We start from the raw sequence: 19,932 nt of genomic DNA on the forward strand, positions 1-19,932 counted from the left end.
TCATGACTCTTTTATTAAACATCTTTAAAGTGCCCATAACAGAATTTTTTTATTTTCTTATCTGAATCTAAACATCACCCAAAGAACTTCCGCGAAAAAAGTTTTCGATTTGCATGAAACGCGAATTTTTTATGAATTTTACAAATCTTTGAAATCCTATTTTATTGCGGTCAATCCGCCCCGCTGACAAGAATGCCGACGGGCTCATAATAGGGCCACGTGACATAGTCTGTGACGTAGATTCAGGAACTGTCATGTCTGTGCACTCACTTGACCTTCAGTAAAGTCCGTTCGCGGCAGAAAGAAAATCGTCAGATTCACCGGTAGGAAGGAAAAAATTAGCTCCAAATAGCTCCATGGCAGAAACTTGTCTGACACGGAAAGTACGCAAAACGCTGAAGAAAGCAGCCAGGACGAATTTGAAAGCGTCGAAGTCGAGGCGATAGATGGCGTCCACGAAACAAGTAATATAAATACGTGTGAAGATGATGATACATTCGAACGGTACGCGGACGAGCCGATAGCAGACGAAGAACGGCTGAAAAAGATATCGCAAGGAACAAGAGGAGAAGCGACGACCCGAGGAAGATTTAACAGAAACGCTTGGAGAATAGAGTGCGTGTTGGTGAATGGTAAAGTTCTCACCTTTTTTGCATTTTGCATATACACGCTCCTAATTATCACATAGTTAGTAGAGGAGACTACTAACTATGATTATCATCTGTCAAAACTATATCCAAATACTCACATACCTTCGATCGAATTATTTTCCATGTTCGTGTACTTGTGGTAACTATAGCCGTGATGTGCTAGCAAATATCAGCGAGTGCTACTGCTTCAAGGAGCTCGAAGGCTGCTGTGAAGCGCTGACTAGCGACATTGTTCAGCTCACGGAACTACAGAAAGGACACGTGTTGAACTGTGATAATAAATAGAAATAACAGGCCTGCACGAGTCACTGCGTTATGTTGTGTACATTTTTATAAACGCTGCCTTATTTTTGCCCTAACGAGCATGTTTAAGAGATTGTACTCTCTTGTAGGATATAATTGGCAGATTTTTGCGCTTGCTATTTGTTTTGTGCCCTTTTTTTATTTTGAAACCCTGTTGTGGTGGTTAGGTTTTCAGAGATAAGATGGTTATACTTTTCAACATTTTTATTGTTTGCAGAACTCTGCAACACATGTGTGTACAATATTTGTTTGAGCTCGTTGAATTCTTGTTGCAGTTTATCTACCTTATCTACATCGTGGTTTACAATGTTTTCTATGTTCGCCGAGTGTGACTGTTCTCGCATCGATCTATTTACATCAGTGCTAGCATTTGTGCTAGTATTTTTTGAGAGCTTAGCCTCAACGATCTCACGATCTATGAGAATATAAACCAAAAAATTACGCCATATTTGCGACTGGGTTAACAGTAAGGTCAAACTATAAACCTCAGAAGGTTACAACGCTTAGAATGTCACAAGCGGGTGTGAATATTTATCAAAAGCTTATCATTCGCTTTTCCCTGCTCCTCTTCGAAGGTAGCTCTTGGTCTTCGTCTTCCTTTCGCATAGCATGTTTTGAAGAATAAACACAAACGCCGATGTCATCCTGCTTCAGTTCACGTTTTAAGTTTAAACCTGAATTCATCAGCCTTGTGAAGTCCTCGTCATTGAAGTGCATCGAGCACAAGGACTAGGTCTTCCAGGCTTCCACATCTTCCTCCGCTCCAGCACAAAATCGATCCATTTCTTTCGCCTCCTCAGTCTTTGCGGGCATGTGGTGCCAAAGAAAGGAATTCTGTGCATGCTTATTCCATTCGCTTCGTCTTTGATGTTCCACATCTCGCTGCAACACATATTTCCGGCATTATCGAGAAACGTGCAGAAATACCGCGACTTGTTTTCAATGAGATTCAGAGAAAGGCTGAAGTCACGTGTTCCTGAACCTACGTCACAGCTCTTGCTAAACCGAGAGGAGACTAATGCGAATGGTGGGCCAAAATGGCGGCAAATTTGAACGTCTTATAAAATTCATTAAAAATTCGTGTTTAATCCAAATCGAAAAATTTTTTCACTGAAGTTCTAAGGGTAATGTTTGGATTCAGGTGAGAAAATAAAAAAAATTCCGTTATGGGCAATTTAAGAAACATTTTTGGGAACTTAGTTGCAGTATTAGGTGTTCTAGTTGCTTAGTGAATTTATTTGTGAACTTTCCTTAAAGTTCAGGGGCCGGAAATGTAGAAACTAATTTGTCAATGGGCAATCAACACCGCGACTTTAGCGTTGCCAATTGCATTTTCATTGCGCTTAATTTACGCCCTTCTATCACCCTTAAGTGTTTCCTACACGTTTCTCCCATATAAAATAGTCCTATTTTACTGTTGTCTGCCCTTTTTTTGCTTCTAATACTGAGCTGTTCCCGGCGAGTCGTAGACGTACGCTGTTCTCGGTGTATTTAATCTTTTTGCTGTTCTCGGCGAGTTTTCATCTCTTCTCTTTTTAGCCGTTCCATAGTTTGTAAGTATTTGCAATTTTCGTTTCTGTCGTTGTAGGCTTCATTTTCGTTGTTAATTAGCTTATGAAACACCCGTGTATTTTGCTTGTTATTTTTCAGTTAAATCGTTTTCATCGTTCGCATCGTTTTCTCCGTTTTATCCGTTTTCTCTGTTTGGTTGTTTTCGCCATTTTTCTTCCTGTCTTTTATTGTATTAACGAATTTAAAATGTGGAACGTTTGATCGTTGTTGCGGTCTTTACAGGAGGAATGGACGTTTACGTCGTTCTCCTGGTCCATTTCCTCGCTACTCTAGTAGTTCCTTAAAGCAGAAGTTATGAACTAAGAAAGAGCAAAAACCTTTTCTTAGTTCATAACTTCTGCTTTAAGGAACTACAAGAGTAGCGAGGGAATGGACCAGGGAATGTCTGATTAAGAAAGGCGACATACGTTTGTGACAACATGGTTAAGTCTCAAATGCTATTCTATTTATGAAATGCTGAGTGATTTAAATAAAACTTGCAGTTTTTAGAGTTAGTTTGAAGTGTTTGTTGAAATAAGACCTCCCCCATTGACTAGCCCTGAACTAAACACTTATCTCGTTATTCTCTCAATGCTTTCTACGCAGATGAAAAAATTATCGACTCATTTGAGCCAGTCGGCTGTTTTAGAGATAAAAAAGACCTCGGCTTTTTATAACTGGATCGAAGGTTTCGAAGAACTCTTCAACGCATCGAGTAGTATTGCTTCCATCAAGGCAATCATTCATGCATGCGCTTTAAGGAACTACAAGAGTAGCGAGGGAATGGACCAGGGAATGTCTGATTAAGAAAGGCGACATACGTTTGTGACAACATGGCTAAGTCTCAAATGCTATTCTATTTATGAAATGCTGAGTGATTTAAATAAAACTTGCAGTTTTTAGAGTTAGTTTGAAGTGTTTGTTGAAATAAGACCTCCCCCATTGACTAGCCCTGAACTAAACACTTATCTCGTTATTCTCTCAATGCTTTCTACGCAGATGAAAAAATTATCGACTCATTTGAGCCAGTCGGCTGTTTTAGAGATAAAAAAGACCTCGGCTTTTTATAACTGGATCGAAGGTTTCGAAGAACTCTTCAACGCATCGAGTAGTATTGCTTCCATCAAGGCAATCATTCATGCATGCGCTTTAAGGAACTACAAGAGTAGCGAGGGAATGGACCAGGGAATGTCTGATTAAGAAAGGCGACATACGTTTGTGACAACATGGCTAAGTCTCAAATGCTATTCTATTTATGAAATGCTGAGTGATTTAAATAAACCCCGCAATCTTTAGAGGTAGTTTTGAAGTGTTTGCTGAAATAAAAGCTCCCCCATTGACTAGCCCTGAACTAAACAGTTATCTTGTTATTCTCTCAATGCTTTCCACGCAGATGAAACTATTATTGACTCATTTGAGCCAGTCGGCTGCTTCAAAGATAAAAGAAGACCTCGTGCTCTTTCTAGATGGATCAACAGTTTCAAAGAACTCCTCAACATATCGAGATATAATGCCTCCATCACGGCAGTTATTCATGCTTGCGCTGAAATGGTTAGCAAAGAGTACGGCTTCAGGTATTTCGGTATTCAATATCTTCACGAGTGTTGGAGTGGAGTGAATGGTAGTTTGACGTACAAAAGGCATGGAAAATCGGACAATTGCAATAATGGCGTTGGAATGAAATGGACCAACTTTGTTTACCGGTTTGTTCAAGGTCAGTCATCAAAACCCGTGTTTAAAGTAAATGTTTGTTTTAACAGCTGAGGTAAATTAGCCACCGAAAAGAGATGTAAACGATGAAGTTTCAAGCCTTTAGCCTGGGTGTATTTGTAGGGCAAGCGCTCCAAACGTTAGCTTTTATGTCTCTTTTCGATGGCCAATTTACCAGTTCATAATACCAAAGAATCAATGAAAAGCATCACAGTTTCTGTAAAGACTTACTCCCTTTATCCAGACTTTAACTTTTCACGTAATATGTCAAACACGAGGAAGAGTGTTCCTCCGATTTCCAAACACCGAGAAGAAGGTTGGAAAAACAACGCGCAGCCAAGTTTTTTTTAACCAACTTTCACATGTTTGGAAATAGGAGGAAACACTCTTTTGAGTGTTTGATATAGCTTCTCATACTATTGATAATTCTTGGAGAAATTCGAAGCAAAGGTTTACAGAATTTTATGATAATTAAGATCACATTTCTAAACCTCCTTCACGGTAGTGATTTGCTTTGTTTTGGCTTTATGAATTATTAATGATTTGAGAAGCGCAGTTCAAATGTATGAATTTCGTATATTTCATCTTCAACTGGGAAAAAACCCAAGAAAATTAATGGGCGAGAGTAATAAGAGACGGAACATCTCATGTTCAGTAGAGCACAAATGCGATAGTAAAGTATTTCCTTAATAATTTTAGAAAATGTGCTTCAAACTATTGTAAAACAGTAAATTATAAAGTATTACACGTTTTACTGATAAAGGAACACTTTTTCTATTACGTGCTTCCAAAAGCAGACAATTTCGTCCAATTTAACTATTATGGGTTTTGAACTGTCGTAGATGGCGTAATTGTCTCTTATCAAAGAAAAATTACAAAACGATGAATTTTATTTGTACAGTTTCGATTGACATCTAATTAATACTTTGATTGGCGCCACATGACGTCATTTATTCGCCATTGGCCATATTGGATCCACCGGTTGATTTTTTTCTTTTTTAGAATTTCAAAGTAGAAAGTACTAGATAAAAGGTGAAAAATGTTAACCGTATCTCAATAGGAGATCGGGGGATTGGGAGGTATTTGGCCTGCGGCGAATTCAAACCTGAACAACCTTTTCAATATGTGTGTAAACGCCGTGAAACTTATGTGGGAACAATTGGGTGCGGTCGGTTATTTTTTTCGTTGACTTGCATGTTACCAGTGCGGGCATTTTTTGACAGGCCATTTTTTCCAGCAAATGAAAAATCCCATTCTAAAAAAAGAAAAATTATTTCTCTTACAGCGACTTTATATTTTAGCTCATATTAATGTTCTTTTGGTGGTTTTGATTACTTTCCTTCAATTTTGGCGTTTTCCTGAACTTTTGAGGAATCCAGAAATCCAAGATAGCGGATCCAAGATGGCCGCTATTTGGCATTCATGACGTAATTATCAGGCAAAATGTGTCATCATTTCTCGTTAAAGAGCCGAAAGGAAACATCTTTGACCGTAATATTTGTACGCTAAATGCCATTGTCACAGCCTTAACAGTCATTGGGTTACGGAGAACACACCAGGCAACGAGTGTTGACCTTATGTAAACCGGGGGGAGGGGTAGGCGAATTCTGTTACTTTGAAACTGAATAACTTTTAAATTATTTTCGATTCTTTTTCACATCTCGACCTAGTGTGATACTTCATTTCGTTTATTTTGTATCCCTTTCACAGTAAATGGCAGCTGGAGTCAGTGGTCTCCATGGCAACCATGTAGTGCGACGTGTGGAGGTGGAAACAGAACACGTGCTCGCACGTGTACCGAGCCACGCCCTAAATGGGAAGGAAATGATTGTATTGGAATAAATGTGTCGAGCGAAAAATGCAATCAGCACAAATGCGATGGTAAAGTATTTTCTTGATTAAGTCTAGGAACTATTTTAAAACAGTGAACTACAGATCCTGCGTATACCTGCAGCATTTTCGTTGTGCGGCTCCTTGCTTGTTGTTTGCTTTTATGTTTTGGTCCGTAGATATTTTTAGATCCGATATGCTGTACTTTTTAACATGATTTGGCCATGTACATGTGAAGGAATGTTTTGCTTTTCCAATTTAACTTATTGCGACAGCGAAATGATATTTCAGTTCTTTTGTTCATTGTTCGTAGTCACGCGCTATGACGTGGACGGATGTCTGAACTTGGGCCCATCCGAAATCGGCTACCACGTGCATTTGGTAGAACACTCGACTCGCGTTGGTGTTCTACTTTTGCTATGCTACACCGTGCTGACGAGAGCCAACCAGCTCGAAGCAGATTCTCGGTTTGGTCTTTTTCATGTCGGTGTCGTGTTAAGTTTTCTACGCAGTCCAGCCTTGCAGAAATTTGAGTCATACAGAATATAACAGGTTTATGGGGTACAGTAAAACGTTTCCCATTCCCGTTTCCCTTCTAGAGACAGACTATTCTGGCCTGTTTACCTGCTTTACTTTAAGTTTTCACGTAATTTGTCAAACACGAGGAAGAGTGTTCCTCCGATTTCCAAACACCGAGAAGAAGGTTGGAAAAACAAGGCGCAGCCGAGTTTTTTTTTTAAACCAACTTTCACATGTTTGGAAATAGGAGGAAACACTCTTCTGAGTGTTTGATATAGCTTCTCATACTATTGATAATTCTTAGAGAAATTCGAAGCAAAGGTTCACAAAATTTTAATATAACTAAGATCACATTTTTAAACCTCCTTCACGGTAGTGATTTGCTTTTGTTTTGGCTTTATGAATTATTAATGATTTGAGACGCGCAGTTCAAATGTATGAATTTCATATATTTCATCGTCAACTGGAAAAAAAACACAGGAAGCTGAATGGGCGAGAGTAATAAGAGACGGAACATCTCATGTTCAGTAGAGTACAAATGCGATAGTAAAGTATTTCCTTAATAATTTTAGAAAATTTACTTCAAACCGTTGTAAAACCGTGCATTATAAAGTATTCCACGTTTTAGTGATAAAGGAAAACTTTTTCTATTACGGGCTTCCAAAAGCAGACAATTCCACTCGATTTAACTATTATGGGTTTTGAACTGTCGTAGATGGCGTAATTGTCTCTTATCAAAGAAAAATTACAAAACGATGAATTTTATTTGTACAGTTTCAATTGACATCTGATTAATACTGATTGGCGCCATATGACGTCATTTACTCGCCATTGGCCATATTGGATCCACCGGTTGATTTTTTTCATTTTTAGAAAATTACATTAATTGAACAAAATGAGCTGAAAGTAATGAAGGATTTTTAAATAGAATTTTAAATTAGAAAGTTCTAGATAAAAGGTGAAAAATGTTAACCGTATCTCGATAGGAGATCGGGAGATTGGGAGGTATTTGGCCTGCGGCGAATTTAAACCTGAACAACCTTTTCAATATGTGTGTAAACGCCATGAAACTTATGTGGGAACAATTGGGTGCGGTCGGTTATTTTTTCGTTGACTTGCATGTTGCCAGTGCGGGGAATTTTTGACAGGCCATTTTTTTTTCCAGCAAATGAAAAATCCCATTCTAAAAAAAAAGTTTTTCTCTTACAGTGACTTTCTATTTTAGCTCATATTAGTGTTCTTTTCATTACTTTCCTTCAATTTTTTGCGTTTACCTGAACTTTTGACGAATCCAGCAATCCAAGATAGTGGATCCAAGATGGCCGCTATTTGGCATTCATTACGTAATTAACAGGCAAAATCTGTCATCATTTCTCGTTTAAGAGCTGAAAGGAAACATCTTTGACCGTAATATTTGTACGCTAAATGCCATTGTCACAGCTTTAACAGTCATTGGGTTACGGGGAACACACCGGGCAACGTGTGTTGACCTTATGTAAACCGGGGGGAGGGGTGGGCGAATTCTGTTACTTTGAAACTGAATAACTTTTAAATTGTTTTGGATTCTTTTTCACATCTCGACCTAGTGTGATACTTCATTTCGTTTATTTTGTATCCATTTCACAGTAAATGGCAGCTGGAGTCAGTGGTCTCCATGGCAATCATGTAGTGCGACGTGTGGAGGTGGAAACAGAACACGTGCTCGCACATGTACCGAGCCACGCCCTAAATGGAAAGGAAAGGATTGTGTTGGGATGAATGTGTCGAGCGAAAAATGCAATCAGCACAAATGCGATGGTAAAGTATTTTTTTAATTAAGTTTAGAAACTATTTTTACAGTGAACTACAGATCCTGCGTATACCTACAGCATTTTCGTTGTGCGGCTCCTTGCTTATTGTTTGCTTTTATGTTTTGGTCCGTAGATCTTTTTAGATCCGATATGCTGTACTTTTTAACATGATTTGGCCATGTACATGTGAAGGAATGTTTTGCTTTTCCAATTTAACTTATTGCGACAGCGAAATGATGTTTCAGTTCTTTTGTTCATTGTTCGTAGTCACGCGCTATGACGTGGACGGATGTCTGAACTTGGGCCCATCCGAAATCGGCTACCACGTGCATTTGGTAGAACACTCGACTCGCGTTGGTGTTCTACTTTTGCTATGCTACACCGTGCTGACGAGAGCCAACCAGCTCGAAGCAGCTTTCCACGGTTTCCGCATTCTGTTAATTCTCGGTTTGGTCTTTTTCATGTCGGTGTCGTGTTAAGTTTTCTACGCAGTCCAGCCTTGCAGAAATTTGAGTCATACAGAATATAACAGGTTTATGGGGTACAGTAAAACGTTTCCCATTATGAGCTTCTAGAGACAGACTATTCTGGCCTGTTTACCTGCTTTAGGTTTTCAACTACTGCATATTACACGTTAAGGAATCCTGTACAAAATTTTAATTACCCTGGGGAAACCTTTTTTATAACGGAACTTCTATTTCAGACTATAAGTGCTATTGGTAACTTCTCAAGAAAAGCCATCATAATCGACTAAATCTTTATTAAATTACTTGCTCTGTCAAGAAATAGAACTACTGACGTACTTCTATTTCTTTGAAAGTCTAACAGTGGAGCTCCGTTAGGGAAAATGTTTGTTGTACATCAACATCTAAAGATGGCAGATATTTTCATTTTTATTGTCATTACTTCAACAGTGATTTTAGTTCGTCATGTCAATAAAACGCCAAGTATAAGATTTAGTATTGTTTTCTTGTTTTGTTGCAGAAACAGTATTTTATTTGCCTAGCTCATTTTTAGTAATTTTGATTAGAAGTTTACGATATTTTCTGAGCTTTCTGAAGTTTTGAGGAAATCCCGAAATCCAAGATGGCGTATCCAAGATGGCGGCCATTTGGCATCTGTGACGTAATCTCCAGGAAATATTACGTCATCTCTAATCTCTGTGGACCTAAAAAAATCATTTGTCTGTAATATCTATACTGCAATTGTTATTGTCATACCTGTAATAGTTACGGAGTTATGGGAGCCTCAGAAGAAAAAGAAACAACCCGGTTAAGGTAGGATTCATAAAGTTTGCTCCAGATCAGTGACGATTTTCTCTTTTGCTTTAAGGCCAAAACTCTGATAGAAAGGCCTTACTAGCACTAATACTTGGAAGCTGTTGCTTGTTTCTCTTATGTTTGGTTGGATCAGTGTGGTTTCGTATCAGATACCTTAAAAAGCGACGGTAAGTTACAAAAAAGGTTGAAACGTAGTTTCACTAAATCACTTCACCGATTAAAAAAATGAAATAAAATAAATGAAAATTTCAGTGCCTTCCATAGAGTCGCTTTTGATCAAGACTTTCCAGGTCGAATTATAATTTGGTAAATTTTTTTTTAAATTTTATTGGGAATGTTGGTTTTCGTGGAGGGAAGGAAATCGGATTGAGCACCCGGAGAGAAAACTTTGGAGTAGGGATGAGAACCGACGACAAACTAAACCCACATACGGTGTCAATACCAGGAATCGAACACTGGCCACACTGGTGGGAGGCGAGTGCTCTCACCACTGAACCATCCCTGCTCCCCCAGGCCGGCCTGTTCTTTCAAATGGAAAGCATTCTTACTTATCACACCCTGTTGCAGGGGTTAAGGTTGGAATTGACCCCACATTTTTTTCAGGGCAAGTTCCGAGTTTCCCGACCAGTGGGAAGTCCTATTTGATGACATTTCTTTGTGTAAGATTATTGGAGAAGGAGCTTTTGGGAAGGTGTACAGTGGGGAACTTTTGAGGCAAAAGGATGTTATTAACATAAGAAAAATTTCAACTCAATGGAGCAAAAAAGAGGCAAAAGAAGAGAAAGGTGGTCTGAGAGTTGCCGTGAAAATGCTAAGAAGTAAGGTTTACTTGTTTTCAATTTGTGCCTTGATTCTCACTTGCTTTCAAACGGACACGAAATATTAGTTAGATTAGACACAATTTCACTGGTTAGATTGCATAAATTAGATTAGACGCAATTTTCTCCAGTGGGGTGTAGGGCCAAAAAGTGACGAAATTGAGAAGTATAAGTATAACTTTTTAGAATAATGTATTATTCCAGAAAGTGACACAGGCATACTCGGAAAAAAAATCCGAGCGCTCCTATCAGGAGTCGAACCTATGACCTTCCGATTACTAGTTCCGATGCTCTACCACTGAGCTACAGGAGACTCGTGGGAGCTAAGGCCATTAAACTAGGTTCATTTTTTCCGAGTATGCCTGTGTCACTTTCTGGAATAATACATCATTCTCATTCATTTACCAGGCTGGAAATATACCAACACATTTATTTCATTTACCACACGTTCGACATTTAAATCCTAGCAATATGCAGAATATTTGTCCCATGAACCTAGTTTAATGGCCTTAGCTCCAACGAGTCTCCTGTAGCTCAGTGGTAGAGCATCGGAACTAGTAATCGGAAGGTCTTAGGTTCGACTCCTGATAGGAGCACTCGGATTTCTTTTTTCCGAGTATGCCTGTATCACTTTCTGGAATACTACATCATTCTCATTCATTTACCAGGCTGGAAATATACCATCACATTTATTTCATTATAACTTTTTAAGTCCCCAGTGAACTTGCTGTGTCGAAAAACGACCTTAGGACTGATTTTTATGTACAAATAATGACTTAACAAAAATTTGGTGTTTTAGCACCTATCTCTCTTAACCCTCTTTGGAATATTTCTTGGACACCAAAAATTGTCCCAGGGGAGGTTTTCGGACAAACTGATTCGATTGGCAGCTTTTAGTTGAATCATAGTCGGGAGGCCAAAATGAATACATTACACTTCTTCCCCTACCTGTTAAAATAGGGAACAACGTTACTGGTTGATCAAGAAATAAAATCTCTTGGCTGGGATATATTTTAGATGGTGGATGGCTACTTATCTACTAGTTGTCTGCTCTGAGCCGTGATTAGTTAGCTAAGATTCACTTGTTAAGCTTTAATGCCGTAAGAGCCAATACTGGCAAGCCGTTTCTTTCTCAATTTCATTCCACCTTATATTAGATGGTTCCACGGAAGAGCAAAAGCAAGAATTCCTTGAGGAAATAAAACTCATGAAGCAAATTGGATATCATCGTAACATTTTAAACTTATTAGCCTGTTGTACTGTGACAGTTCCCATGTTTTTGGTGGTCGAGTTTGCTAAGTATGGTGATTTACGTCAATATCTCAAGCAAAGACGAGAACAGGTGAGAGAATGGTTAGAATCCGTATTGATCTTGTAGTCTCATTTTCAAATTAGTTTTAGGTGGCTCGAATGATCACAACGGATCACCACTCTTTATCAGTGAATATTACAATAATGGTAACAGACAACGGCTTAAACGTCGGCACACAAGTTATGGTCATTTTTAGACTTAGTAGGTTACCATAGAAATAATATAACCAGTTAAAACAGCCTTAATTTTAGCTTTCAGTGAATGTAACTAATAAACGAGCTCAGTGCCCCCCCCCCTCCCCCATTTTGTTGCTTTCGAATTGTAATCACCTTGTGAAGAAAGAACTTTCTGCAATGTTTAATCAAAGGCTCCTGTGAGCCAACTCGTGAATGCAGATGACACATCAGTAATTGAAATTAAGACGGCTACGAACACTTCCTTGAAAGCTAAAAGAAATTATATCTTTGCCCGATTATGTAACGAGAAATAACCATTCTTGTACTAAAAAAATCGTTTTGGCCCTCGTGCCCGGCTTTCCGGTGAGCCCACCCATAAAAACCTCCAGCTACGCAGGCTACTTTGTCTTTTGCCCGAGCTGATCTCGCGAAGGGAAATCTGTTGAAAGTGTCGCATTACATTTCATGCCCTGGATAAATGCGTAAAATTTTTCCTTTGGAGTTTAGTCCACACAATCTTCAAGTAAAAATAATTTGAAATATGGCTAACTCTTGTTAAATAAGAATTATTTCAATGAAAGCTAGTTGTCTGTATTTTGCTTCATTATTCAATGAGTGTACCAAAAAGGTTTTGATCCTGTACACATGCATTTTTCTAAATTCTACCCGGTGTGTATTAAACAGTTGATGAAAATTCATCGACCGCGTCCTTTTGCTTTCCCATAAATTACCAGGTGTAAACTGCGCAAATGAAATATTTTTTTTCCCCTGAAACCTCTCTGAAAGCCGAAAAAATCTAAAATTGTTGATGTAGGATCCATTCGTACTTTGCAAGTATTGCGGGCCTGCTTTCCCATAATTCTTCAGTAGCGCCTTTTTATTTTTTTTGACTTGCCATGTGCTCTATCGGAAAGTTTATATCAGAGGTCATATTTATCGGTGCATTTTGCTTCTTTTACCGGGATTCTCTTACTGTATGAGGTAACCAACTTGAATTTTTGTTTATTTGCATTCATTTCGTTTATTTAGCTTCATTTCGTTTCGGTATCACTTTAGTTACCGCTATTTTTGTTTTTATTTTAGCACCGCGCGCTTGTGTATGTTTATAAAACTCGTGTGTATCTCATCAGTAAAGGATTAAATCTTCAATAAGCTAATTGGAGCTTATACAGTTGATTTCACCAGACATTTGCATAATTTTGTTTACGACGTAACTGATGCGTGACATGGCACTTTCCGCTTTCGCGTGAAAACTGACAGCCAAACTAATGTTTTTCAGCAAACTAATGAACTTGATATAATACTTTTGTATGAGAAGCAAAAATATGATGAAAGATGTCGAGTTTTCATGTATGCAAAAAGTTACTATTAGCAGTGAACTTATCAGTTAAGTGTGCTTCTTTCAGCCAGTCATTTTCTGGCGGGGAATATTTTTTGGCGGCAAACTTTCAAGTAGCGCAACGCAATATCACACAATATTTCTGAGTAAAACTATTCAGTCAGTTCAATCGCGAAGAGAGGATAGGTTAAAAAGTCGGTGAGGCCTACAACAAATAAGGCCACTAGTGCTAAACATACATTAACGCAAGTCATGTAAATGCTATATAAAGAATCGTGTTGTTTATTCAAAGATCTTGCCGACACTTCAGTAATTGAATTTTTAAATTTAATTATTTTTAAATTCAATTATTGTTAAATTCAATTATTTTTAAATTCTTAGAAGACGCCGCACTTTGTGGAAAAAAACGAAAAAACCTATAGCTTTGCTCAGATTCGACGAAAAATCTCCATTCTTACACTAAAATGATTGTCAAATTATTCTCTACAGATTGAATGAGAATATCCTGATGCGCCGTGAACAGAAAATTTTCGTGTGTTTTCCCCACTAATTGAATTTAAAATTCATTCACTGCGCATGCCCGAACGTTAACGACAGAACCAACCAGCCAACCAACCAAGTCAAAAAGTCAACCATCGCTATAACTCCTTCATTGCGCATGCGCGCACTCACGAGTTAAAAGGAGTGTTGGAGGAGATTCTGGGCCACCTTAAATGTTCACTGAAAAAGGGAAGATGCGGCTCTGAACACCTCCTTATAATTTGTTTAAATTTTGCAAAAAGTTTCGTCTTGACGTGCTAGTTAAATTCGAAAGTAAAAAATGAGGTTCATCGAACTTGTTTGTGAGTTATACTCGCTTAAGGGGGACTCACTTAATTGCAATATTGTTGCTATGGAAAGTTTCTAATCGTCACTTCTTGGAAACCCTAACTTCTTCAAGGCAGTTGTTTTGAACAACTTTTTGTATTTAAAGGTATTTCAAGATTTTAGAGTCACAACCATATTTGGAAGGTCACGTAATCAGAACAGAAAAAAGGCCTCAACTCAAAAGGCGTACACGTTTGAAAATTAAAAACGGTACCAATAGCTTAAAATGGCCAGGGCGCAAAACTTTGAATTTTTATAGAAGCCATGGTGTCATAATCACGTACATTTTTATCCATTTTCTTCAGTAGAAGTAGAAGATCTTTTATTTAAAAAAAAATGGTAAGTGCTTACGTCAGGTAATATGAAAACTAAATATCTCCGTTCTGCCCCTTTTTACTCCGACTCTGCCCTTGGTTGGGGACTGGCACTAGCTACATGCGTGGTATGACGAGTTTTAAAATCCATCTGTTCACCCTCATACCTTTCAGCAATAAAGCAACAAAGTGCTAGAAACCATTGCAAGTCACCTGTTAATTAAGTTGAGAGGAGAAAAGAGAAAATGATCAAAGCTGTTCACTCAGCTTTTTTATTGGTCAACGCACTACAACGTAGACTTGTTATAAGAATAGTTCATGTGGTCGATAGTCATCCACGTATTCAAGGTTACTTCTTGCTCAGAAGGACATTTCTGAGTTCATTATTACCTCAGTTTGAAGACGAGGCCCATTTGTTTTGCCTTTAGATCATACAAGCCGCTGAAGGAGATGGTGCACTTTGTAACACAGGATATCAAAACATGGGAATTATAAATGAAACAATATATGACGTATTATGCTTTTTTTTTCTTCTTTATGTTTGGTATTTTAATTATAATTTGTTCTGTGCACGCCGGTCATTAAAGTAAACTTCTTGGGGATGATGAACCAAAAGAACAAAGGAATAGGCCATTTCCGAGTTGCTTTGTACCTCATAATGAAAATTATATTTTATTCATGTGCAAACAAAAATAATTTTCATATCAAAAAACTTTGCACTTAGCCTCGCTTTCATAATGAGACTCATAGCAACTCGAAAATGGCCAAATATATTTTACAAGGACACTACAGTTTGTGTAGTTGGCAAATAGACCTTTCGCTCTAAAACCCCTAAACAAGACAATCAGTGGTTTCCAGAGTAAAAAATCAATTGTGTTGGGAAAACAGTTAAAAATCATTTTTACAAGGTCAGTGTTGTAATCCCCTTTCTTCACTGAAAATTATTAACGGCCCCTGAAATCCGTTTTAGCATTACATACGCCTATTTGTCTCTTAACTATTTTTTCTTTCTTATTCAAACCCCAAGATGTACTTCTGTTTTGAAGTTTAAGGTGAGAAAATCCCCTCAGTGTTGTAATTTAGTGTTGCATTTTTCCCTTTACAGTGCTCCAGCGATGAACATAATTGTGCTTTAACAGGACATAGGACTTTCAAAAAAGAGAGTGGATGTCACAAGCTTTTGGTGACAGATAATGATGGTGTATATGACGATGTAAAGCTAACGCCCGCTGACCTACTGACATTTGCATGGCAGATAGCAAAAGGAATGGTAGGGAAGGACAACCAGAAAAATAGGACCTTAGGGACGTTTCTCTAAAATAGAAGTGATAATAGGATTTTTTTCAAATTTGGTTAACTGACCAAACTATCTCTGTTTATCACAAAATTGAAATGAAGAGAGGGGGCAACCATACTCGTTCTTGACATACGAAGAGTTGAAATATGTTAATTTCAGCATTTTTGAAGAAAAGTGGTTGTAACAAAGCATTCGCCAACAAGTATTTTTTGTATTGTTATTTGCAAAGAAAGTTACGGAAATATACCAAAATGTATAACGTAGTTGTAGAGCCATTTTCGTCTCTTGTTTATTTGGTAATGTTTTTGTTGGCATGGCACCCTCATCGTTGCTCAATGTCCCTTGAAAATTCGCTGTTTTTTTTTTCTATTCAGGGTATAATATACTAATATATATAATAAAGTTCCAACAGCGATTAGTTGACCATTTTAAATTGCCCGTTCCGAAGTTCATAAAGGGACTGGGCCCTAGTTTACACATCGTAAAAATTGCGTCAAATGAATCTCATCACTTCGCCAAGTTTGGTCATGATCATGTTTCATTGCGTAGTAACCAGGCTGTGACCTGCCAAAGGTCGCCCAAATTCCATTCTTAGATGCCGTCACCCAAATCTAAGTTTTCCGATTTTTGAAAGGCAGAACGACAGAACTTCAAACTTAGTAAACTGTCTAAAATTAATGTGATCTTTCTCGTGATGAACTCTAAATTCTGATTAAATGTAAATTTAAAAACTCGTCCCCAGTCTCCATTCGAACTTCAGAACGGGCAAGTTATGTTTTTTCTTGTTTTAGGAGTTCTTGTCACGCAAAGGATTTGTTCACCGTGACATAGCGGCGAGAAATGTGCTTGTGTGTGATGGCAAGTTAGTCAAGGTAGCAGACTTTGGTTTGTCACGTTACGTCTACGAGGAGAAGGTTTATAGTTGCAAGAAATCCAGAAAGCTACCGATCAAATGGATGTCACCGGAAGCCATTCACGATCACGTTTTCACCGTCCAAAGTGACGTGTAAGCCTTTAATTGGCAACTTCTTACGTTTTGTTATCTCATTAAGTCTCAGGCTGTTATGTCGTGCATATTAATTTATGGAACGAATAATCATAATTGTTCTGTTCCTACTTATAGGTGGGCATACGGTGTTCTACTCTGGGAGATAGGAACAATAGGTGGGAGGACTGGCTCAATGCATCAGCTGATTATATTTAAACGGAAGTTCAATCCAACTTTAAATGAGAATATGCTTTAATTACTCACTCTTGTCTGAATAGTCCACTTCAGTCTATATTACAAATGTAGTGATTACCAGTGATAGTGTTTCTCGCGCGTCCTATTGGCTACTCTTCGTCCGAAAGTAGCGAATATAATCGCGCGCTAAATTCGGCACAATTCTGGGCCCAGTTGTTCAAAGCGCGATTAAGCTAATCCTGGATAAACGTGAACTTTGACTCGAGTTTAATTACTAATTAATAAACATTTTGCCAAAAGATTTTTGTGCCTCAGTTTTGACGAAGACTTTTCTCTACCATTAGCTTGAAATTAGCATTGAAGAACATTCTTAGCAAGCGAGCTGACAACCTCGGTTAACTTTTAATCGTGGATTAACGTTAATCGGCTTTCGAACAATCGGGTCCTGGGAATTAACTAGCAAATGCTTTTGGATGCAGGGAGCCACACAACGCAAAATAAACATTTCGTTGCCGGATAGTAGAAATGCACGTGCCAGACGTCAATTTACGTGTAAAAAAAAAAACAAAACACTAAACTGATTGCAGGGCCCGACACTACGGCAAAGGGCCTATTTATTTAGGCCAATATTTCAACTACTACAACTAGTCTTCTTCAGGGCTAGAGTTAGAATGAGAAAAACTAACGGCTCTTAAAAGTTATTTATGAATTGTTAATTCTTGTACAGTGGCTCATACACTATGGTCGCTAAGTCAATCAAATCCCTGTTATTGCATTAAACAATAATCCAGTAATAATATTGAATAGTCAACTCCCAGCATTATTCCTTTTCTTAGTCAATGTCGAACTCCGATTTGAAGGTCCGTTAGTTGCTGTTAATTGCCTGTGATTTGCGTTTTATCGTAAATATATTTCCCAAAGCTCCAATTTCGTTGGAGCTGCACCTTCCAGTTTGGTAAGACATGGTCCTCAATTCTACATGTCTCAATGATTTGAGGGTGTCAATTGGTATTTGATCATTTTTCTTTCTTAGCTGAAAAACAAAAACTTGAGAGGTGCTAACATGTAGTAGTAATTATATAGTTCACAAAACGAGTCTGTCTGATTATAAACCTGAAATTAATCCGCGATATCATATTTTTTTTCTACCAAGGTGGCACCCCTTATCCAACTATCACCAATCAGAAGCTTCCTACAGCACTGAACAATGGATACAGGATGGGCAAGCCAGACATGTGCTCCGAAGAAATGTGAGGCCTCAGTTTGATTCTGTATCCCTCGATTATCTTCTCACAATTGACACATGTCATTTATTTTGACAGGTATGAGCTAATGCAGCAGTGTTGGCGGGAAAAGCCAGTTGAAAGGCCCTCGTTCACCTTCATAAGTGAACAACTGGAACAAATGCTGTTGCATCATTGCTCGTACTTGGATCTGAGTAACGCAAATCAGTGCTGTCACGCACCTTATCGTGACAGCGAGAGCGATGAGGAAACTGCTTTGTAAAAAACTACATTTTTAAGCGGAAGACTTCGTTTCGAAAACATTTTCGTCCCCAATATTACGATCCAACCGCTGACCTTATCGTAGGTTCTGGGAACGAGGATGGCGTGAAAATGGCAGATCGCTTCCCTGAGCTGTCAGAGAGTGATTTGACATCTTTAGTTGATCAAAAAAACAGTTAGAATCATTCCTAAAATTCTTCAGCTTTGTTAATGTCTACATTTTGTTATTGAACGGTGGACTGTGTCTACAAAATAAATTATTCACCTGAGAAGGTAAGGCAGCGCGCGCTTCCCGAAAAAAGTTTTGAAAAACAAGCTCGGTGATCGAATGATGAAACAATAATTGATCTCGGTTATTGCAAAATATCGTGAATTGTCAGTGTCTCGCAGATAAATTATTTGCCAAACAATTGATCTGCTCGCCACTGACAAATATTTTGCTCAGCCTCGTCCAATAATTGTTAAATATTTGTATTTTACAACGGCTGAAAATTAAGCACAAATAAACCAAATGCCCCCGATTTGCATAAATCGAGATATTTTAAAAAATGCCCAAACAGATGTTTGTTTTAAATTATAAGCTGTTACAATGAGGTCCGAGCAAATTTAAGGCTTAAGAAACACTTCGGTTGTCAGACAAAAAGGCTAAAAACTTGGTCAACTTTCAGCCGTTGCTCTTATTAGAATTTTATTGAATTTTTCGTGCGCCATTTCGCTGCTACTCTCGCTCGATTTATATTTTAATTGTCACGCTTGCGTCCACTCACGAGGTTTATTTCATTCACGCCTTATAATAAAACATGAGAACAATATCAGAAAGAAAAGTCTTCATCTTCTGAGCCTGTTTCCGGACAATCTACCCCGTTAGTCTACTGTTACGGTATATAACCTCACGAGTAAAGGAGGAGCAGAGAATATCCAACGCTTTAGGATTGCGTTGAACGTTAAATCAATCTAATGTTTATTAAGTGCTGTTTCTTAGAAAGGGGAAGAGTCGTACAGGATATTTATAGTGTTGCAGGTTTTTCTGGGTGACTAGTTTTGTTACACGAGTCGAATGAAAATTGAAAGTCAACCCTCTTGGGCTCGTGAAATCGAGCCAGAACTGAAACGAATTTGTTCGGGTTTGTTCTGTTTTGTCCAACTCAAAGAGTTATTTCAAGAAAAAACTACTAAGCGTTCGTATAATTCTAAGGGATTGAATGTTTGTTTTTATATAGGGATTTGCTCCTAAGGATATAGCATAATCACACAGCAAATAAGTTAAGCAAACAGCAAGCCTACTACAGCAGCTGGCTCTCACCTAGTATTAAAATCTGCAAAGTCACTTCCAGTTAATTTTGTACCCTTCACAATTTAGGGTCTAAAAATTTTAAAATACTTTGTATAAATGCTTCAGTGACCACTACCTTGTAAACATTTCCATTAGTTCCTCATAAAATGAACCTATTTTGAGCAATTTTGGGTTTTCATCACGTTTGTCTATTA

At 38.1% G+C, this 19,932-nt stretch overlaps 1 protein-coding gene across 2 annotated transcripts; it reads left to right on the plus strand.

Annotated features, from left to right (window-relative positions):
• Positions 1 to 3,902: 3,902 nt before the first annotated feature.
• Positions 3,903 to 19,521, plus strand: LOC146481237 (proto-oncogene tyrosine-protein kinase receptor Ret-like). Of its 2 annotated transcripts, XM_085108920.1 has the most exons (12): positions 3,920 to 4,218; positions 5,925 to 6,095; positions 8,190 to 8,360; positions 9,686 to 9,800; positions 10,237 to 10,451; positions 11,609 to 11,793; positions 14,888 to 14,971; positions 15,565 to 15,729; positions 16,548 to 16,762; positions 16,880 to 16,920; positions 18,093 to 18,189; positions 18,262 to 19,521. In XM_085108920.1, exons 1-12 carry the CDS (start codon positions 4,053 to 4,055, stop codon positions 18,443 to 18,445), a joined length of 1,809 nt encoding a protein of 602 aa, XP_084965046.1. In that variant the 5' UTR covers positions 3,920 to 4,052; the 3' UTR covers positions 18,446 to 19,521. The 2 variants fall into 2 exon arrangements, with proteins under 2 accessions (XP_084965047.1, XP_084965046.1); XM_085108921.1 differs by lacking the exon at positions 8,190 to 8,360 and having other exon boundaries at positions 3,903 to 4,218; positions 18,262 to 19,520.
• Positions 19,522 to 19,932: the final 411 nt, after the last annotated feature.

The sequence above is a fragment of the Pavona decussata genome, unplaced genomic scaffold (assembly GCF_977016875.1).
Source record: "Pavona decussata unplaced genomic scaffold, jaPavDecu1.1 SCAFFOLD_51, whole genome shotgun sequence".
Lineage (NCBI taxonomy): Eukaryota > Metazoa > Cnidaria > Anthozoa > Scleractinia > Agariciidae > Pavona > Pavona decussata.

What these genes read in the sequence shown, in the direction of transcription:
- LOC146481237 (XM_085108920.1), top strand. Translation starts at nt 4,053, where the DNA reads ATGGTTAGCAAAGAGTACGGCTTCAGGTATTTCGGTATTCAATATCTT. An exon ending in CAATCAGCACAAATGCGATG is followed by an intron (nt 6,096 to 8,189) that starts GTAAAGTATTTT and finishes TCCATTTCACAG; the next exon opens with TAAATGGCAGCTGGAGTCAG. An exon ending in TTCACCGTCCAAAGTGACGT is followed by an intron (nt 16,763 to 16,879) that starts GTAAGCCTTTAA and finishes TCCTACTTATAG; the next exon opens with GTGGGCATACGGTGTTCTAC.